This window comes from Eptesicus fuscus, chromosome 15 (assembly GCF_027574615.1).
Source record: "Eptesicus fuscus isolate TK198812 chromosome 15, DD_ASM_mEF_20220401, whole genome shotgun sequence".
In the NCBI taxonomy this organism is placed as follows: Eukaryota; Metazoa; Chordata; class Mammalia; order Chiroptera; family Vespertilionidae; genus Eptesicus; species Eptesicus fuscus.
Genome location: NC_072487.1, coordinates 77825096 through 77842888, shown reverse-complemented (window position 1 = coordinate 77842888; position 17793 = coordinate 77825096). Strand labels below are relative to the sequence as shown.

Sequence of the window (17793 nt, the reverse complement as noted above, 5' to 3'; positions counted from 1 at the left end):
GGCCCTGGGCAGCGGCCGCAGGAGGAGGGAGAGGAAGACCGTCAGGCGCTGCCACCGCCCCCGGGGCCAGGCTCAGGTGACCCCCCCGCCCCCCAGGACAGCCCTGGGCAGCCCAGGGAGGGGGTGCTGCCGACCAGACCGGGACTCCACGCTGAGGACGGGAGGAAAGGTCACCCGAGGGACAGGGGCACCTTCCGACCGGCCGAGCGTCGGGTGCGCCCAGCTTCTCGCCGATCTCCCCTGGCTGGTCGTGGGTGCCCTCTGTCTGTCCTCAGGGGAACGGATGGCGTGTGTGTCCCTCTCCCCATCATTCCTCACAGGGTCTGACCACGACAGACCACAGACGAAGACATTAACGCTGCGGGCACGGAGGTGGGCGGGCGGCCGTGTGGGCGGCGGCGACGGGGTGGGCACGGAGGTGGGCGGCAGGGCAGGCGGCTCATCTCGGCTCCTGGGGGTAATTTGCCTCCTTGTCTGAGGAAAGGGGAGGGGATGGCACAGGTGCCAGGCTCCGCGATGGGGTGGGCAGTGTGTGTGGCAGGCTCCGCCCGCCCCGCCCGCCCCCAGGAGGCCCGAGGGCGGCTGGCTGCCACCTGAGCGCCCTGTGCAGAGGGCCGCGCCGCGCCGCGCCGAGCTAGGGGGAGGGCAGCAGCGACAGCTGCAGGTCAGACTCCCGGGGGCCTGTCCCAGTGGACGGGACAGCTGTCCGTCAGGCTGGCCCAGCGCGGGGACTTTCTCCCCGCAGCTCCCGCCCCTCCTCTCGCTCTGAAAACCAGTGGACAAGGTCCTCGGGGGAGAACTGGCCAAAAAGGGTCAGCAGTTCCTCTGGCTGCGCCTGTGGCCACCGGCAGGGCCCTCGGCGCCGAGCAGCCGCCCCGCAGCGGCGCGGTTTAAGCCAGAAAGGGCTTTCTGGCTGCTCGGCATTCTCTTCTTCAGACTTCCCTGTAGCTTTTGGTGGCGGGTGTGTAAGCTTTTACAACCAATCGGTGGGAACCAGCTGCCCGTCGAGTCGGGCCGGAGACCGGATTATAAAACCGCCGCTGGCCTTCGGGCACCCGACACGCCGAGGCGCCGGGGCCCGCGGTCTCTGCCTTGACAGTGGACGCTGTTCACGGTCCTTGTCAGCCAGACCCCGAGCACGTCTCAGGAGCACCCACGTCCCCCGAGCCCCGCGTCTGACGTGGGCCGCCCACGCCGAGACTTCCAGGGCCCCTTGGCCAGGCCACCCCTGCCCTTCGGACAGGAATGTGGGCACCGGGCCGACGTGTGTGCCGCGCCGCCCTCCGCGCCCCGGCCCGGGCGGCGCTGGCCTGGCGTCCTCGTCGGGAAAGGCAGCTGAGGCTCAGGGGAAGCTGGCCCGGCGGAGGCTGGGGCCCCTTACCTTCCCAAAGCGGGTCGCAGGGGCGGGGAAGTTACCGGAAGGTTTCCTGTGACACTTTCAAGTCCCTGGAGAACCCGCCAAGCGAGTGGCTCCTCCCACAGCCCAGACCTCGGGGTGCCCGGAGCCGGGGGGGGGGGGGGGGCACTGGCTCTGCGCATGCGGCTCTGAAGCTGTTACTCATCACGGGGTGCGAGCAGAGGCGCTGGGCGCCGGCCGCCGCCCCAGAGGGACGGCCGCATCGCTTCCCGCAGGACCAGAGTCCGTTCCAGGGACGCGCGCTCTGCAAGTTGTCAGACTGTCGGCGGCGACCCAACGCCAGCTTCATGGACACGAAATGAGCGACCACAACGACGCTGTCACCCTAAGGAGGCGCCACAACCGGCGGCAGAACCCAGCACCGCCGCCACGGCCTCACCAGGAGCCCCCACCCGCCCGGCCGGGTGCCTGGACCCGCACTCCGTGGGGTGATGAAGTCCAGGGCCAAGGTGTCCCGGGGGCGGGGGTAAGGGCTCCCCAGGTCCCCAGTCACAGGCTCGGAACCCTCCGCCAGCCCGCGGAGGCGCTGCTGCAGGGGGTGGCGCTCACGGCCCACGTGGCGGCTGCAGAATCCACGGCCAGTCCCCCGCGCCGCCCCAGACTCGCGGGCCGGCTGCAGCCCCAGAGAAAGCAGGCCCGACCCTCCACACCTTGTCCCCGCCCCCCAGCCCAGAGCCCTCTCCCCGTGTCCCCAGCACCCCAGACGCCGGCCCCACCCGATGGCTCGGGGCGATAAAATGGACTCACCCCGGCTCCCACTCACAACAGACACCGCCATGGGCCTCCGCCATCAGCTGGCTCCGCGCCTCGAGGTGCGGGGTGCACCCTCCTCCGTCCCCACCTGCCCCCGAGTGGGGTGGGGGGTGTGGAGGGCAGTTCCGTTCGAGGCCTGCCAGTGCCCGCGGCCCAGGCTCCCTGCGTGCTCCGAGCGCGGTGGGCGCCTGGGCCCTTCTGAGCGTCTTCCACGGACGAGGCCGCTGCCAGCAGGGGGCACCAGCTCCCCGAGGGCCCCCACCCTTCCTGTGCCGCCTCTCCGGGACCTACACCCCTGCCCCGGCCAACCCACCCTGGTGCTCGGAACAAACCCCGCCCAATCCGAGAGACGCTGGGACCCACGGTCCCTCCTCCTCGTCTACGCACTCGCCAGCCCGGGGCTGTGTCCCTGTTCTTGCCATAGAGGTGGACCCGTGCTCTGAGGGGCACTCCTAACGCTGCTGTCCGTCCCCCACACGCCTCAGGGACCGGCCAGCTCAGCAAGCGCAGCCCCCCTCCACCCCCCCAGCAGCCCCGTCCGCCCTGAGCCGCACTGCACCCGTCTGAGCGGCTCCCACGGTGGCAGGTGGTTGGGTGGATCCTCTGCTCCTCCGACAGTGCCATGTGACCGCCCGCCCGTCGGCGCCTGCACACACGCGTGCCTGTCCGTGGGGACATCCCAAGAGGGGGCCTGCGTCTGGCCCACCTGGCGCAGCGCCGCAGACAGCAGCGCCCGGTACATGCGCCTCCGGAAGGCGGTCTCTTCACCCAGCCCCTTGGCACGGCCGTGCCCGCCGCCTTCCCCGTGGCGGCTGCCCACCAGCGCGAGCGGGATTCCCAGTCCATCTCCGAGCGGGAGCCGCAGAGGGCGCTGGGCCCGCGGCAGGTGTGCGGGTGCGGGTGTGAGGTGCGGGTCGGGAGCTTCTCTCGCGGCCAGCCTCTCCGAGTTCAGGGTTACGGACTCGGGCGCCGACCTTGCGGCCCAGCGAGAACACGGTGAGCGAGCGACGATCCAGGCTCCGTTCCCAGCCAGAGCCGCACGCGGGGTCATCGCCTTCCCAGGCGAGCGGCAGCCCAGCTCCGCCTCCTTTCCCCGGAGGCCAGGGACAAGGCAGGAGCCCTGAGGGCCCAGGGCCGAGAGGACAGGATCCCAGGGGGCTCCCACATCAGCCGGACTCCCGCCCGCCCGGCCGCCCGAGGAGTGACCATGTCCCCGTGGGCGGGCCCTGGCGGGAAGCACCCGCACCCGGCCGGCGTCAGGCAGGGTTCTGGGAGCCGAGCCTGCCCAGCCGGCCCGCGCCTCCCATGGCGCGGGGAAGACAGACTGGAAGGGAAAGGCCTGGACAGCCGAACGGACAGAGACAGTGAGTCGCCAGAGAAAAATGCGCCCGGCTCCGGCTGGACAAACCCCAGAGGCGGTGGCCGCTGAGAACGGCAGATGGCGGCCGTCGGGCTCGGTGATCCCCGCGGCTTTACCGCCAGAGGAATCAGCAGCGATGTTTTAACAAGCGGCTGGAGAGAGGCCAGACTACCCCTTTCAGAGGTGGTGTGTGTGGGTTTCTTTTGGGCCAAGATACTGACCAGGCATCGACGTTTATGGGAAGAGGCGCCGGCCAGGAGCCAGGGCTCGCGGGGGCTTAAACTCAGAGCAGGGAGGCCGAGCACGGGAACCAGGAGGCAGGCGCAGGGTGGGGCTGCCGGCCACAAGGCTGCTGGCCCGGTGGCCCGTGGCCGTGGCCCAGGCAGGTGAGAGGGTGGGAGGCGGCAGCCCGGAGCCACCCATCAGCCCTGGGAGTCCCCAGAACAGAGAGGCTCGAGGGAAGGGCTCCGGGCGAAGGCGGGGCCTGAGGAGGCGCGGGCAGCGCTGACAGCGTTGAAGGAATTCCAGAGCCCGGGGAGAGAGTCTCTGGAAGCTATCCACAGGGTGAGATCTAATCCCCACGTCCAAGGAGCCCCAGGCGCAAGGGCCTGGAAAGGCTCATCTGGAGAGATTACGGCGAAGGCGCAGGGGCGGCTGGGAAGTTCTCTGGAAGAAGAAGGGGCTGGGGTGGCAGGCAGATGCAGCCGGAGGCTGAGTCTAAGGCCGCCGGCACCCAGGGGGCCTCGTGCCCCAGCCAGCCATGTGCCCCGGGACTGGAGACCCCGGGAGGCAGGTGGGTGCTCGCGCCCGCTCAGGCACACACACTCACACACACACCCTGCCACAGGCTGACCATGAACTCGGGGTCCCTGGAGAGGTCTGGGTGGTTCCGGTTGCTACGCAGACGAGCGGCACATGTGGGACAGCCAGCGGGGAGCCCTGAGCCCACAGACCAGTCCACCGTCCCTGGAGCCAGTGCCCTGACCAAAGGCCAGAACGGATGGCTCCGGGCAAACCCTCAGCGTCCAGGGACATCAAGCCCAGACTACCCACCTCTGCCATACAGGGGGAGGGACACCCCCCTCCCATCCCCACGCCCCCCGCCCCCCGGGATAGCCCAGGCCTCCCGCGTCAGAGAGGCAGCTCACGGCGGGTCAGCCGACACGCTCAGAGCTTAGAAAACCCTCAGGTCCGCCCCACGGCTCTCTCCGCCCCTCCTAGGCTGCCGGCCCTGCGGAGCCCCCTTGTCATGGCGGTCTCCACCGTGCCTCTTCACTCCTCACCGCAAACCTACGAGGCAGCCCTCACCAGCTCCACAGGAAGACACTGAGGAAGACATTTTTGAGGTCACACCCGGAGAGGGCGGTAGCCCTGGACCCAGGCCACACCCAGGCATTCTCAATGCCCAGTAGAGCTGGGATGCAGTACCGCTCCTGGCCTCTAGGTGGGCCACTCCCACTCCTGGTCTTTTTTTTTTTTTTTTTTAATATATTTTATTGATTTTTTACAGAGAGGAAGGGAGAGGGATAGAGAGTTAGAAACATCGATGAGAGAGAAACATCGATCAGCTGCCTCCTGCACACTCCCTACTGGGGATGTGCCCGCAACCACTCCCACTCCTGGTCTTTTTTTTTTTTTTAATATATTTTATTGATTTTTTACAGAGAGGAAGGGAGAGGGATAGAGAGTTAGAAACATCGATGAGAGAGAAACATCGATCAGCTGCCTCCTGCACACTCCCTACTGGGGATGTGCCCGCAACCAAGGTACATGCCCTTGACCGGAATCGAACCTGAGATCCTTGAGTCCGCAGGCCGAAGCTCTATCCACTGAGCCAAACCGGCCAGGGCCCACACCTGGTCTTGAAACCTGAGGGGTCGATGTCACTACAGTGAACAGAATTCCCCACTGAATTCTGCTCCCTGTGAATCCTGCCTACGGACGTGACCGCCAACGGAGGTCTAGGACCCCCTCGGCAGGCCCAGCCCTAACCCCGGGTGTGAAATAAACGACATCTCCTACGTCTCCCCAGGCGAATCCATCGGGGCCATGCGGTGGGCACCCCATGGGAGCAGCATTGCTGAGGGGGCTGACAACATGGATTAGGGGTCCGTTTAAGGGGAAACCGAGAGCAGAACTCCGTGGCGCCTGGTCCTCGGCGAGCCTGCGGGCTCTCCCTGGCGTTCCGGACACACCGCCGGCATCTGGCTGATGCGATAAAGCACAGGCTCCGAACCCAGGCCCCAGGGCCCTGGTTCTCTGGGAGTTTTTTGAGTTTTTTTCTTTTCTGAAATGCTGATGGTTTAAAGATGGGATGGGGTCTTGGTCCAGCTTCCCTCTCACCCAGCTTAACTCTCGGAGCACCTGATGGGCTGCTGGGCCCAGCCTGCCCTCCGAGGGGGCTCCCCAACACGGCCCCACCCTACCTGCCGCAACACGTGGCTGCTGGCACGGATTCGCACACGTCTCTTTCATCGTGTGTCAACAGATAGTCAACAGGCCAGACCCACCGGGCTCGAATCCCTCGCCTATCACTCTTTCCTTCCCCCTGAAACGGAAAAACTGACTCAGACCAGGGCAGCTCACCCCTACACACACACACACGCACACACACACACATGCATGCACACGCCGCTCACAGCTGGATGCAGGCTCTAGCTCCGATCCTGAAGATGTCCTCTCAGACGTGTGTGGAGGACACTGGGGGGCCCGGGACTCAGGCGGCTGGCAAAGCGGGTACCAACGGACAGGGCCCAAATGACGGCCTTCTCCCGGGACCGGGCCCGGCAGGCACCACCGACGGGGCCGAGGATGCAGACGAGGGCCGGGCGGTCCCCGTGGCGGTCCCCGTGGCGGTCCCCGTGGCGGTCCCCGTGGCGGTCCCAGGTCGCACCGCCTGCTCCTCCTCTCTCAGCCCTGCTGCCGGGATGAAGACCCCAGAGAAAAAGGAAAGAGTGGCCGTGGCCAGGCCGGCGTGGCTCCGTGGCTGAGCATCGACCTATGGAGCAGGAGGTCACGGTTTCATTATGGTCGGGGCACAGGCCCGGGTGGTGGGCTCGATCCCCAGTGTGGGGTGTGCAGGGGGCAGCCGATCGATGATTCTCTCTCATCGTGGATGTTTCTATCTCTCTCTCTCCCTCTCCTTTCCTCTCAGAAATCAATTTTTTTTAAAAAAGTGTGTCTCCTCCGAGGGGGCGAGACCCACCTCACTCAGACGCCAAGCATCGCGCCTGCTCCCCGGAGGCCAGAACCCACACGTCCGTGATACGGAGGCTCTCCGATGGGGCTCTGAGGGCCCGGGCTTTCTTGTATTTGTTTTGTTAATCCTCATCCAAGGCTATTTCCCCCGTTGATATTCAGAGAGAGTGGAAGGGAGGAAGGAAGGGAGAGAAAGACAGAGAGAAACACCAAGGTGAGAGGTGTGGCCTCCCACACATCCTGCCTGGGGCCAGGGATCGGACATGCAACCCAGGTGCGAGCCCTTGACTGGGAATCGAACCCGAGACCCTCCGATTTTCGAGCCAGCGCTCGTCCACTGAGCCACACTGGCCACGGCAGGGGCCTCGGGTTTCTTGCCTGTAAAAGGCGGATGACACCTCACCTTGGGAAAATGGCAGCGGGATAAAACAGTAAGTGAAACAAAAGCACTCAGGATAGGTAACAGGGAGGGAGGGAAGGAGAGAGGGGGGAGGGGGGAGGGAGAGTGGGGGAATGAGGGAAGGAGGGAGGGGAGAGGGGGAGAGGGAGAAGGGAGAGGGAGGGAGGGAGGGAGGGAGGGGGAGGGAGCAAGGGCGGGAGGGGGGAGAGTGAAGGAGGGAGGGAGGGGAGGGAGGGAGGGAGGGAGGGAGGAAAGGAGGGAGGGAGGGAAGGGTCCTAGAGAATCATATTCTTTCCTTCAACCCGACTGTCCCTGGTGAGTCCTATGCTCTTCCTACTCTATTTCACGTTTCAGCCATTAGACTCAGCTGAGGCTGGGAGAGTGCTGGGCCCCAGGGCCCGCCCGGCCCCCAGCCAGCCCTCACCCCGGCCGGGGCCTGACCACCCCTCAGCTGGCCTCCACCTGAGCACACAGTGGTGGGTGGGCCCGGAGCCCGCAGGGCAGTCAAGGGGACCCTGCCCTCACTTCCCCGGCTCTCCAGGCTGCAGAGGAACCCCCACCATGTGCCTTGCAGCCCTTGGAAAACAGCCTTCCAGTGTTTGTAAACCCTGCTCCGGGCCAGGCAGCTGTTTGCAATCGGCCAGCCCTGCCCCAGAAGGGGAGGTGGGAGCCGTCCCCGAGGAGGGCCGCGCTGCAGGGCGCGTGAGGACAGCTGACTGCGGGGCGGAGGGAGGCTGCCTCCTGAAGCTCTTGTCCCCAACGCCCGGCCCCCAGCGCGGGGCGCGTCTTCCCTTTGGAGCAGAGACCTCACCCACAGGCAGGAGAGGAAAGCCACGCTCCCCTGCTTCTTGAAGGGGGGCCACCTCTCTGCCCTCCCTGGGAGGTGCCCTCCCCCCATCATTTAGGCTGAACCCTGCAGGCTGTGTCAGACGAGGGAGGAGGATCCTGCAAGGACCTCTGCTCTCTTTGGTCTCAAGAGCCTCCCGCCTGAGCGCAGAGCCATCACCCATGGGGCTGGCCCACCGCCCCGCCCCGCCCTGCCCTCCGCCCCGCCCACACTCCTCTCGCCCCGCCCACACTCCTCACACCCGCCCTCCGCCCCGCCCACACACATGGCCCCGCCCACACTCTTCTCGCTCCGCCCACACTCCTCGCACCCGCCCTCCGCCCTGCCCACATTCCTCGCTCCGCCCACACTCCTCGCACACGCCCACTGCCCCGCCCTCCGCCCCGCCCACACTCCTCGCACCCGCACCCGCCCCGCCCACATTCCTCGCTCCGTTCACACACATCGCCCCGCCCACACTCCTCGCACCCGCCCTCCGCCCCGCCCACACTCCTCTCGCCCCGCCCACACTCCTCGCTCTGTTCACACACATCGCTCCGCCCACGCCGCCCCGCCCCTTCCCACCGCGGGCACCACCGCACTGGGTGCCCAGGATGCCCCCAAAGTACAGGGAGACCCCGCCACAACCAAGCGGCCTTTCTGGGAACTCCGCGCCTGGGCCACAGTAACCATCCCTGGGACGTCCTTCCGTTCAGGAACCCTGTTCCTGCTCTTCCATCCCAGGAAGCGCTCTTCGCCCCCTCCTCCAGGGGAACCCCCTCTAAGGGTGGGAGAAGGTGGGTGTCCCGCCGTCCTTCCTGCGTAACAGCAGCGGGCCGGCCACCCGCTCTGTCGGAAAAAGAAGGGCAGCGTCTACGAGAAAGGCTGACACGGGGCTGTGGCCCCGCCCCCCGTCCCGGGAGGACCACCCCGCACCAGCAGACAGGACACCAGAGCCCTCGCCTCTCAGATTCCCCCAAAGAACACGGAAAAGCGGGGAGCAAAAGAAGAAAACTCCCAGTAAACACGATCCCAGCAACTCACCCCCAAAGACTGTACAGATGGGGGAGAAGGTCTCCCTAAAGGGCCCCTGCAAACATTGCTCCAGCCCCCCAATCTGACTGAACCCGGGGCGCAGGGCTGTGGGGCAGCCGTCTTTCCTGCGCCCGCCCATCTCGCTGCCACCCGGTTGAGGGCTCTGGGCAGCAGCTCTCCCCAGGCCACGGACCCCCGGGGGTCAGGGCCCAAGTGCCTCACTGCCCTCCCCTCCCCTCCCCCAAAGAACCCACAGCGGAAAAGGGAGCACCGAAGGGCTGGGGGGGGGGGCACCTCTCTCTGACGCACAGGCCCCTGGCTGCCCCGGGATCCCCCTCCGCAAAGGCTGAGGCTGCAGAAGCCGCCCCCGCCCCCCCCCCCCACCCCAGCTCTGAGAGGGCGGCCGGCCTGGGCGTCCTGATGGTAATGACCTAGCAGGCGCGGGAGGCGGAGGGGGCTGCCATTCCTCCCCGCCAGCCGGCCGCAGAGCTGCACCTGCGCATCTGCAGGATGAAGAACCCCCCTGGTCCATGGGCGGGAGACCGTGAGCTCTGCCAGGGCACACCACGGAGCCAGAGGGCGTGCGCACGGAGAGGCCACCGAGCCTCCCCTCCCACTCCCCACGGGACCAAAGCACAGGCCCTGGCCAAGCAGGCTCCTCTCAATTGGCCAGCGCCCCATGTGTTGGCAGTTGCCTCCCTCTGATTGGCCAGCACCCCATGTGTTGGCAATGCCTCCCTCTGATTGGCCAGTGCCCCATGTGTTGGCAGTTGCCTCCCTCTGAGTGGCCAGCGCCCCGTGTGTTGGCAATGCCTCCCTCTGATTGGCCAGTGCCCCATGTGTTGGCAGTTGCCTCCCTCTGATTGGCCAGCGCCCCATGTGTTAGCAGTTGCCTCCCTCTGATTGGCCAGCATCCCATGTGTTGGCAGTTGCCTCCCTCTGATTGGCCAATGTCCCCCATTGATGCTGTCAGTTGCCTCCCTCTGATTGGCCAGTGCCCCACTGATGCTGGCAGTTGCCTCCCTCTGATTGGCCAGTGCCCCACTGATGCTGGCAGTTGCCTCCCTCTGATTGGCCAGTGCCCCACTGATGCTGGCAGTTGCCTCCCTCTGATTGGCCAGCACCCCATTGATGCTGGCAGTTGCCTCCCTCTGATTGGCCAGTGCCCCATTGATGCTGGCAATTGCCTCCCTCTGATTGGCCAGCACCCCATGGATGCTGGCAGTTGCCTCCCTCTGATTAGCCAACATCCCCCATTGATGCTGGCCGTTGCCTCCCTCTGATTGGCCAGAACCCCTTTGGGAGCTGGCAGGTGCCTCCCTGTGGGGCTTTCTTGGATTGGCCAGTGGCATGCCCTACCTGCCTCCCACTCTGCCTCCCACTCTGCCTCACTGGATACACCTGCCTGCTCAGGGGTCTGACTCCCCACTGCTCCGGAAGCTCCTGTCGGGCAGGACGGCGCACCGACTGCTCGCCTGGGCACCGGCTGCCCCGAGCCCAGCACAGGCCTGACGAGGTGGAGGTGCCCAAATGGCTCACACGTGGCTCCTGTCCCTCCCAGGCCTCCCAAGGCCAGCCTCTCCCGTGCTCCCGCTGGACCCTCTGCAGGAGAGAAACTCCTGGGAGCCCAGGTCACCGGCCGGCGATGTGCCCTCTCAGTTACCCGTGGCTCCCTCCGCCACAGAGAGGGGACAGTCATGCCCACCTTCCACGGAGGCTAAAACTCTTTCATGTGAGATCACTATCTTTTCAATGCAGGGGCCAGAGTCTTTACATCCATTTATGTTTATTGGTTTCAGAGAGGAAGGGAGGGGGAGAGAGAGAGAAACATCAATGATGAGAGAGAATCATCGACCGGCTCCTGCACGCCCCCCATTGGCGATCGAGCCCCCAACCCGAGCATGTGTCCTGACCAGGAATCGAACCATGACTTCCTGGTTCATGGTCAACCCTCAACCACTGAGCCACACCAGCCAGGCCAGATCACACTGCTACACACACACACACACACACACACACACACACACATTTTGAAATAATTTTGTGGCATTTATTTTTTCAAAAATAGAGATGTTATTAGAATCCCTATGGCCAAGGTGCTGGCAGGAAAGAACAGAGCATTTCCCCAAAATAACACAGACCCAGGACACAAAATAGGGGGACCCCCCTTCCCGGCGCAGAGACATGGCAGGACCAGGCGGCTTCTGTCTGAGTAATGAAGTCTGGAGAAAAGTGGGTCAGACTGTGGTTCCACGGCTCAGGTCTGAGTCACCCCGAGTGGCAACACTGACTTGCAGTGTGGGGTCATTACTAAAGTGGGGAGCTGCCAGAAAACCTAGCGGGGGGGTCGAAGCCGATGAGAGGACGGCTCAGACTGTGTGCCGTGTGCAACCAAGTTCCCCCATCACCCGGGCCACGAACCCGCACACATCCATCCACCCTACAGACTTCCCTCCAGCGCCACCCCCCTGTGCCCGCCGGGCCGCACCCTCCAACGTGTCAGTCATCCCCTTGGCATGGTGGGCAGGTCCATTCCCATGCCTGGACCCCAACTCCTCCTTGTCAAGTAGAGGTGGCCCGAGGACAGGGAGGGGTGTGGACACGTGGTGTGCCCACATCTGCCCACGGACGTGCCCCCCTGCCCGGGCTCAGAACCCAGAAGTCACAGGGAGGGAAGCGATAAACACCCCCGGGGGCCCCGCCTGTGTCGCCTCTTCTCATGCTCACCCCGTGCAGGAGGCACCGGGCTGGCTGCCCACCAGACACGAGGGACCCGCGGCCGGCCCTCCAGCAGAGCCAGGCGCTCGGGCCTGTCCCCGCCCCGCCCCGCCCCGCGCTGCCTCGGGGCCCAGGGAGGACGTGGCAGTGGTAATGGGGTTTCCCCTGTGCTTCCTACACGTGATGCGTTGAACGCTCACGAAATCCTCCGGGAAGTCCAACCATCACCCCCTTCTTACGGAGAGGGAAACTGAGGCACGGGCGGCTCAATGCACAGCCAGGGGGCGGGCCCCAGGACCTGAAGCTGGCCGCCTGCCCCCGACCGTGGCCACGCCCTGGGCTTCGAGCCGCACCCGTGGCGGTGGCGGCTCTGCCCATGAGAAGCCCCCCTCCCCCGCCCCGGCCCGCCCCCGGGACCTCAGGGTCCCCAGCTGGGCCAGAAACCTTCAGACGAGCATGTGGCCAAATGCTGACACCAGCAGAGCGGATTATATGGGGAATATAAATAGAGGGAAGGCAGAAGCCATAATAGGGCATTGCCCTCTTGTGAGTAAAAAAAGACTCGACAAATTATCGGATCCAGCTGGCCCAGCGGCCCTGCGGCGGCCCCGCGGCCGGGGGGTGGCCAGCAGGCTCCGTGGCCACGTCTCAGCCGGCGTCGCCCCCACGGCGGGGCGGGCGTGGTAACAGGAGAAATGGCGTCTCGACGTGAGCTCCCCACACAGCAGGCCCCTCCTGCAGGAGCCCCTCCCGAGACAGTGTGCACGCGTGTGCACGCGCCTGGGTGCGTACGCTCATGCACGCGTATACACACACACACACGTGGTCCACGCGAACCGCACATCCACACACGCACGTGCTCACACAGCCTCAAACAGGCCTGCAGAGCCTTCCCCCCGTGTGGCCTCGCGTGGCCTGACGGGGCCAGAGGAAGCAGACCGGCCACGCAGACGGGGCCGAGGTCCGGGAGGGAGAGGCGGACCCAGCCGGCTTGCGTGGCAGAGCCCTCGGCGTCTCCCCGACGACCGGAGCCTCTGAGGACACCTACACGGGAAAGACCGTGGCAGCGCTGTGCCGTCTGCTTTGGCAAAACCGTCACCAAACCAGGGCCAGGTGCTCACCGCCCGCCGGCTCCACAGCGCTCCCAGGCGTGGCCTCGTTCCGCCCTCACAGCCACCCGCCCTCCCGTTCTCCGAGGGGAAGGCTGAGGCCCGGCCACTGCCCCGCCCGCCCACCGCCGGGGTCTCCGAGGGACTTTCTCCACGGCCCACCCTGCCCTGGGGGTCGCCAAGGACTGTCCCCCTACCTACACCCACTACCTACACTCAGCACAGGCCCCCCCCCCCCCCCCCAGCCAAGGCTGTCAGCGTCTGTCAGTCCGTCTGCAGAACACCCAGCCTCACGTGCAGGGGCGGAAAAAGGGTAGGGACCCCCCAGGTCTCCCACTGTCCCCCTCAGAGACCCCCTCTTCCTCACAGCGGCCACTTCTGCGGGCCCAGCACTCCTGGGGATGCCCCGCTGGCCAGTTACTGAGGGGCTTTCCGGCGGGAAGCTGGGGGGGCCGGGAGAGCCTGCAGCAGAGCCCATGTCCTGCCAGGAAGGAGGGGCCAGACTAAACCCCAGGTGGACCGGCACCCGCTAAGGAGGCGCTCTGGTGCGTTTCTGGGATGGAAGGAAGGGGAAGACGAGGAGGGAAAGGCCACGTTCAGCGCCACCTCCTCCAGGAAGCCTCCCCAGATATCCCAATGCAGCCAACCCTCCCGGCTGCTCTAAGGGACGCTGGGCATGGAAATGAACCGTGAAGTGAGGGGTCCATGTGCGCCTCCCTCTGAATGTAGCTCCTGGAGGGGCCCTGCCACCCTCGCCTCTATCTCCCCGTAACCCCAGGCCAGCCTGGGGTGCGAGACAACATCCTTCAGGGGCAGGTGGCCATGCAGGTGGGAGGAGGGCCTGGTTAAAGGCAGGCTGGAGGCTGCAGGCAGCTGGGACATGCCAGTCAAAATGAAGGGAGAAAGGAGGAGGGAAGAAGGGAGGGAGGGAGAGGGAGGGAGGGGGAAGGAAGGAAGGAAGGAAGGAAGGAAGGAAGGAAGGAAGGAAGGGAGGACTCTGCTGGCCAAGCAGAACCCCCCTCCCCCAGGGCCATATTTGGGCTGGGACCCAGGCCCGGCTGCAGCTCGGGGCACTGACGGGGCCCCTCCCAGGGGAGAGCGGATGTGGAGTGAGAAGGTAGAACCCCGACAAGTCAGAGGCACTGAGGCCTGGCCTTGTGGGGCAGGAAGGAGGGAGAAGCTCACTCGGGGCCCAGAGGGCAGACAGACCCAGAATCTGGGGTCCCTGCTCCCCGCTTCCCAGCCTCTTAGAGCCCCAGTCAGCGCCTCCCTGACCGAAGGCTGCGCGAGGGTCCGAGGAGACGCTGAGGACACGGGGCTCAGCAAACTCCTCACAATCGTCCCCACGTGCGATGGTCTCCCCGGAGGCAGGAGCCCGCCCTCTTCTTCCAGGCGACCCCAGCGCCTCAGGGGTCTGGTGACTGACCCCTGACCCTCCGGGCTCCGAGCCAGCCTGCGCCCCGTCACTGTCAGGAAGGGGGGCCGAGAGCAGTGGGTGTCTGTTCCCCAGGGACCAGGGAGGAGGCCGGGACAATGGGCGAGGCGGGCAGGCAGCATCAGCCGTGCTGGGCTACGGGTGTGGCCGTGGGGAGAATCCAGAAATATCTGAAGGGTGGGGTCACGGGCAGGCTCCGGCCAGCACCCCAGGGACCGGGCTGGAACAGAGCATCAGAGAAGGGACCGCCTCGGCCGGGGGGAGCGACGCCTGCCCGGCCACCGCTGGTGGCCACAGCCGCTGGGCAGTGACCACAGCGCCAACCCTCCAGCCACCGAAATCCGGAGCCGATGAGGGAAGGACTTGGCTCCCCGCGCCGCCCACCCCACCGACTGTTCCTTTCTGGGGAGGAGAAGGGGGGTGTCTCTGCAGCCAACTTGATTGAGTCAGAGGAAATTTAACCCTTTGAACTCGGTCAAGTCCCACCAAACTTGGACGGATCCTTCCCACAAATTATGGCAAGAGGCGATCACGTGACCGGGGCCGGCCAATGCCGTGCGGAGGAGATGACCTCAATTTCCAAATATTGGGGTCATGTTTCATTTCACATACTCTCCTTTGCCCGTTACAACGTTAAACGGCCCCAAATGCAATCTTAATAACGTTTCATTCCTGCACACGCTGGGCCAAGGACAAGGGAGGAAAGGGAGCCGCGTCCAGGGAAAACGCAGAAAACATCTGGCGCACCCCAACACGGGCGGAGGCGAGGCGCCGGCCCGCGCCCCCTCCCGCCTCCCGGCCACGCACTGAGCTCGGCTCCAAAGGGTCCCACCCTGGGCGGCGTGGCGGACCCGCCTGAGAAATGGCTTCTTCACACGCTTCAAACGTCTTCTGGACGAAAGCTGAGCCGGCCCCACAGCCAGGGCCCACCTCCAGGCCCCGGCCTCCAGGCCGCCCCTCCGTTTGGAAGGGAAATCGGAGAGGAAGCGGGGGAGACGGGCAGGGGGCAGGGATGGGGAGCAAACAGCCGGCCCCAAGCCCAGGCACACGCAGCTCTGCACGCTGCCCGGCCAGCACCCAACACCAGCTTTTTGGGGTGGCAACTCCCCCGAGCTCCTGAAAGCACATCAGAGGGGCTGGGACAAGGCCAGGTCCCTGTGACCATGGGCCCCCCTGAGCACATCCCCAACCCACTGAGCACCCCTTTCCTGGAGGCTGCTACTGCCCCCCACATCCAGCTGACCTGACCGGGGCTTGCCGGCACCATGGTGGCAGCCCAGGGTGAGACCCCAGGTCCCAGCGCCAGGCAGGCTCCCCTCCAGGCCCCCCCCCCCCCGCCCCAGCCCCTGACTCCTGCTCATCCCCCCACCCCCCCCCCAGGGCCCACAGCACTCACTGGGCCAGGAAAGGGAAGAATCACTTCATTGGCAAGTGAAACATGGAAACTGATTCTTCCCACACACCCCGGAGCCAGGAAGGAGGAGAGGGGAGGGCCGGCTGTCCCCTGAGCCCCTGCCCTTGCCTCTGCCTGTCACCCTGCACAGCAGCTCTGAGCCTCCTCTCCCCATGTCAGTGGGGACTTGAGGGGCTTCCCGGGGTCTTGGGCACCAACGTTTGAGGGTGTGGAGACCCAGGCCATAGGTACCCACCAGGCGATGCTTAGAAAGTCACTGTCCAATCAGGAGTCCCGCCATCAGGGCAGACCTCGCAGGAGGAGCCTGAGGCTGAGCGCCCAGTACACGGCCGAGTCCAGCCCAGACCAGCCTGGCCTTGCTCCGCGACCCGTCCCTGGGGGCTCCCCGGGAGAAGGGGGTTCAGGGTGGGATCAGGGGCAAGGCTGGCGACACCCCCCCCCCCCCAGGGCTCCCAGGACCACTGGGGTCTTAGGTGCCAGGACTGCCAGAGGCCCAGCCCCTGGGGAGGCAGAGCCAGCCGGGTCTGAGGCGCAGGGAGAGCGGTTCAGGGGCGAGCAGAGCTGGGCTCCAGCTTCCGGGATCCCCACCCGGGCCCCCACCCCAAGAATGGTCAGCATGTGACTCTAGGGGGCGACCCTGCCCGGTTTTCAGGAGAGGAAGCTCTGCAGGCCCCACGCTGGGATGTGGGGCAGAGACCGCAAAGTTTCTGGACAAAAGTGTGCCGGCTCCAGGGCAGCCCCCTGGCGGATCCCACGTGCGGCGCCCGGCCTGCGCCCCGGCGCGGGGGCACTTGGCGGCGCGTCTCCCTCTCAGGGGCCCCCAACTCACGGCATTTGGAGTCTCGGCCGTGCATTCCACAGCGGGGGGGGGGGGGGGTGAAGCGTGCAAGCGCGGGAGAGGCCCGGCGCCGGGGTGACAGCCGCACCCGTCCGCGCGCATCCTGCAGCCCCGCCAGCGGCCTGCGCCCCCCGCGCCCCGCGCCCCGTCGCCCCGTCGCCCCGTCGCCCTTACCTGCGCGGCTCGGGGGCGGCGCCCACAGCAGCAGCAGCAGCAGCAGCGGCGGCGGGAACGGGAGCGGGGCGCCCGGACGGAGCGGGCTGCGCGCTTTCCAGCGGGTGTGGACGTCCATGCCGGCGGGGCGCGGGTGGGGCGCGCGGGGACACTCGGGGGCGCGGGCTCGGCGGGGCCGTCCGGCCTCAGGAAGGCATGGGGAGCGGCGCCGGCCCGCTCTTTGTGGCCGCGGCTCTCGGGCGCGGGTCGGCGGGCGCGCTCGCCCACGGGCGGGAGGGCTCGACCTTGGCCCGCGGGGCGGCCGGGACCCCGCTCGGTGCGCTCGCCCTCGCCTCCCCCGACTCCTCCGACTCCTCCGACTCCCGCTCGTCTCCCCTGGTCGCCGCCGCCCCGCGACCCGTGCTCCGTGGGCGCTGCGCTCGAGGGAGGTCGGCGCCAGGCGCGGGGACCGGAGTGCGGACTGGCCGGGGCGCCCAGCACTTTTCCCCGGGCCTCCCGCCCGCTCCCGGGAAGGCTCCGCGGAGGCTGTCGCTCCTCCGCGCCGGCAGCAAATCAGAGCCCGGCGCTGGGCTCGGCCGGGCCGGCCCCCGCCTCCCACTGGGCGCCGCGGGCGAGGGGTGGGGCCGGCGGGCCCGGCGGGGCGGGGAAGGGGCGGCCCGGGACGGAGCGGACGTGGGCGGGCGCGGCGCCCCATCCCTGGGCGAGCGCGCGGAGGGGCGAGGGCGCCCCGGAGCCCCAGGCCCACGCGGCCTCCAGGCTTCCCGCCCCGGTGCCCGCCCGGGCCGCGTCCCAGGAACCAGCGTGGAGGGCCCGTGTGTGACCACTCGGCGTTTAAAAAAAGGGGGGAGTCGCGGCTCGCCCTGCCTGACTGTGCGTGGAGCAGCCGGAGCTTCTCTCTGGGTGGAGACAGCTTCAGGCCGGCCAGCCCGGGGCGCCCAAGACTGCAGCCGGGACAGGGCCGCCCTGCCTCCCCCACGGCAGATGGGACGGTGGAGGCCGGGAGGGTCTAACCTCCAGGGAGGCCTCCATGCTGCACATCTGGGCTAGGAACCCCGAGAAGTCGGGCCCACACCCCGCGCTCCCATCCTCACTCAGCGGGACGCCCCCTTGGAGCTG

At 66.8% G+C, this 17793-nt stretch overlaps 1 protein-coding gene across 1 annotated transcript in view; it reads right to left on the bottom strand.

The window, feature by feature from the left end:
• Positions 1 to 17154, bottom strand: part of COL5A1 (collagen type V alpha 1 chain) — a 103801-nt gene extending 86647 nt beyond the window's left edge. The window contains exon 1 of the mRNA XM_054726870.1: positions 16678 to 17154. Within this exon, the coding sequence (XP_054582845.1) occupies positions 16678 to 16795 (118 nt within the window). The 5' untranslated portion in view covers positions 16796 to 17154. The remainder of the gene's footprint in view (positions 1 to 16677) is intronic.
• Positions 17155 to 17793: the final 639 nt, after the last annotated feature.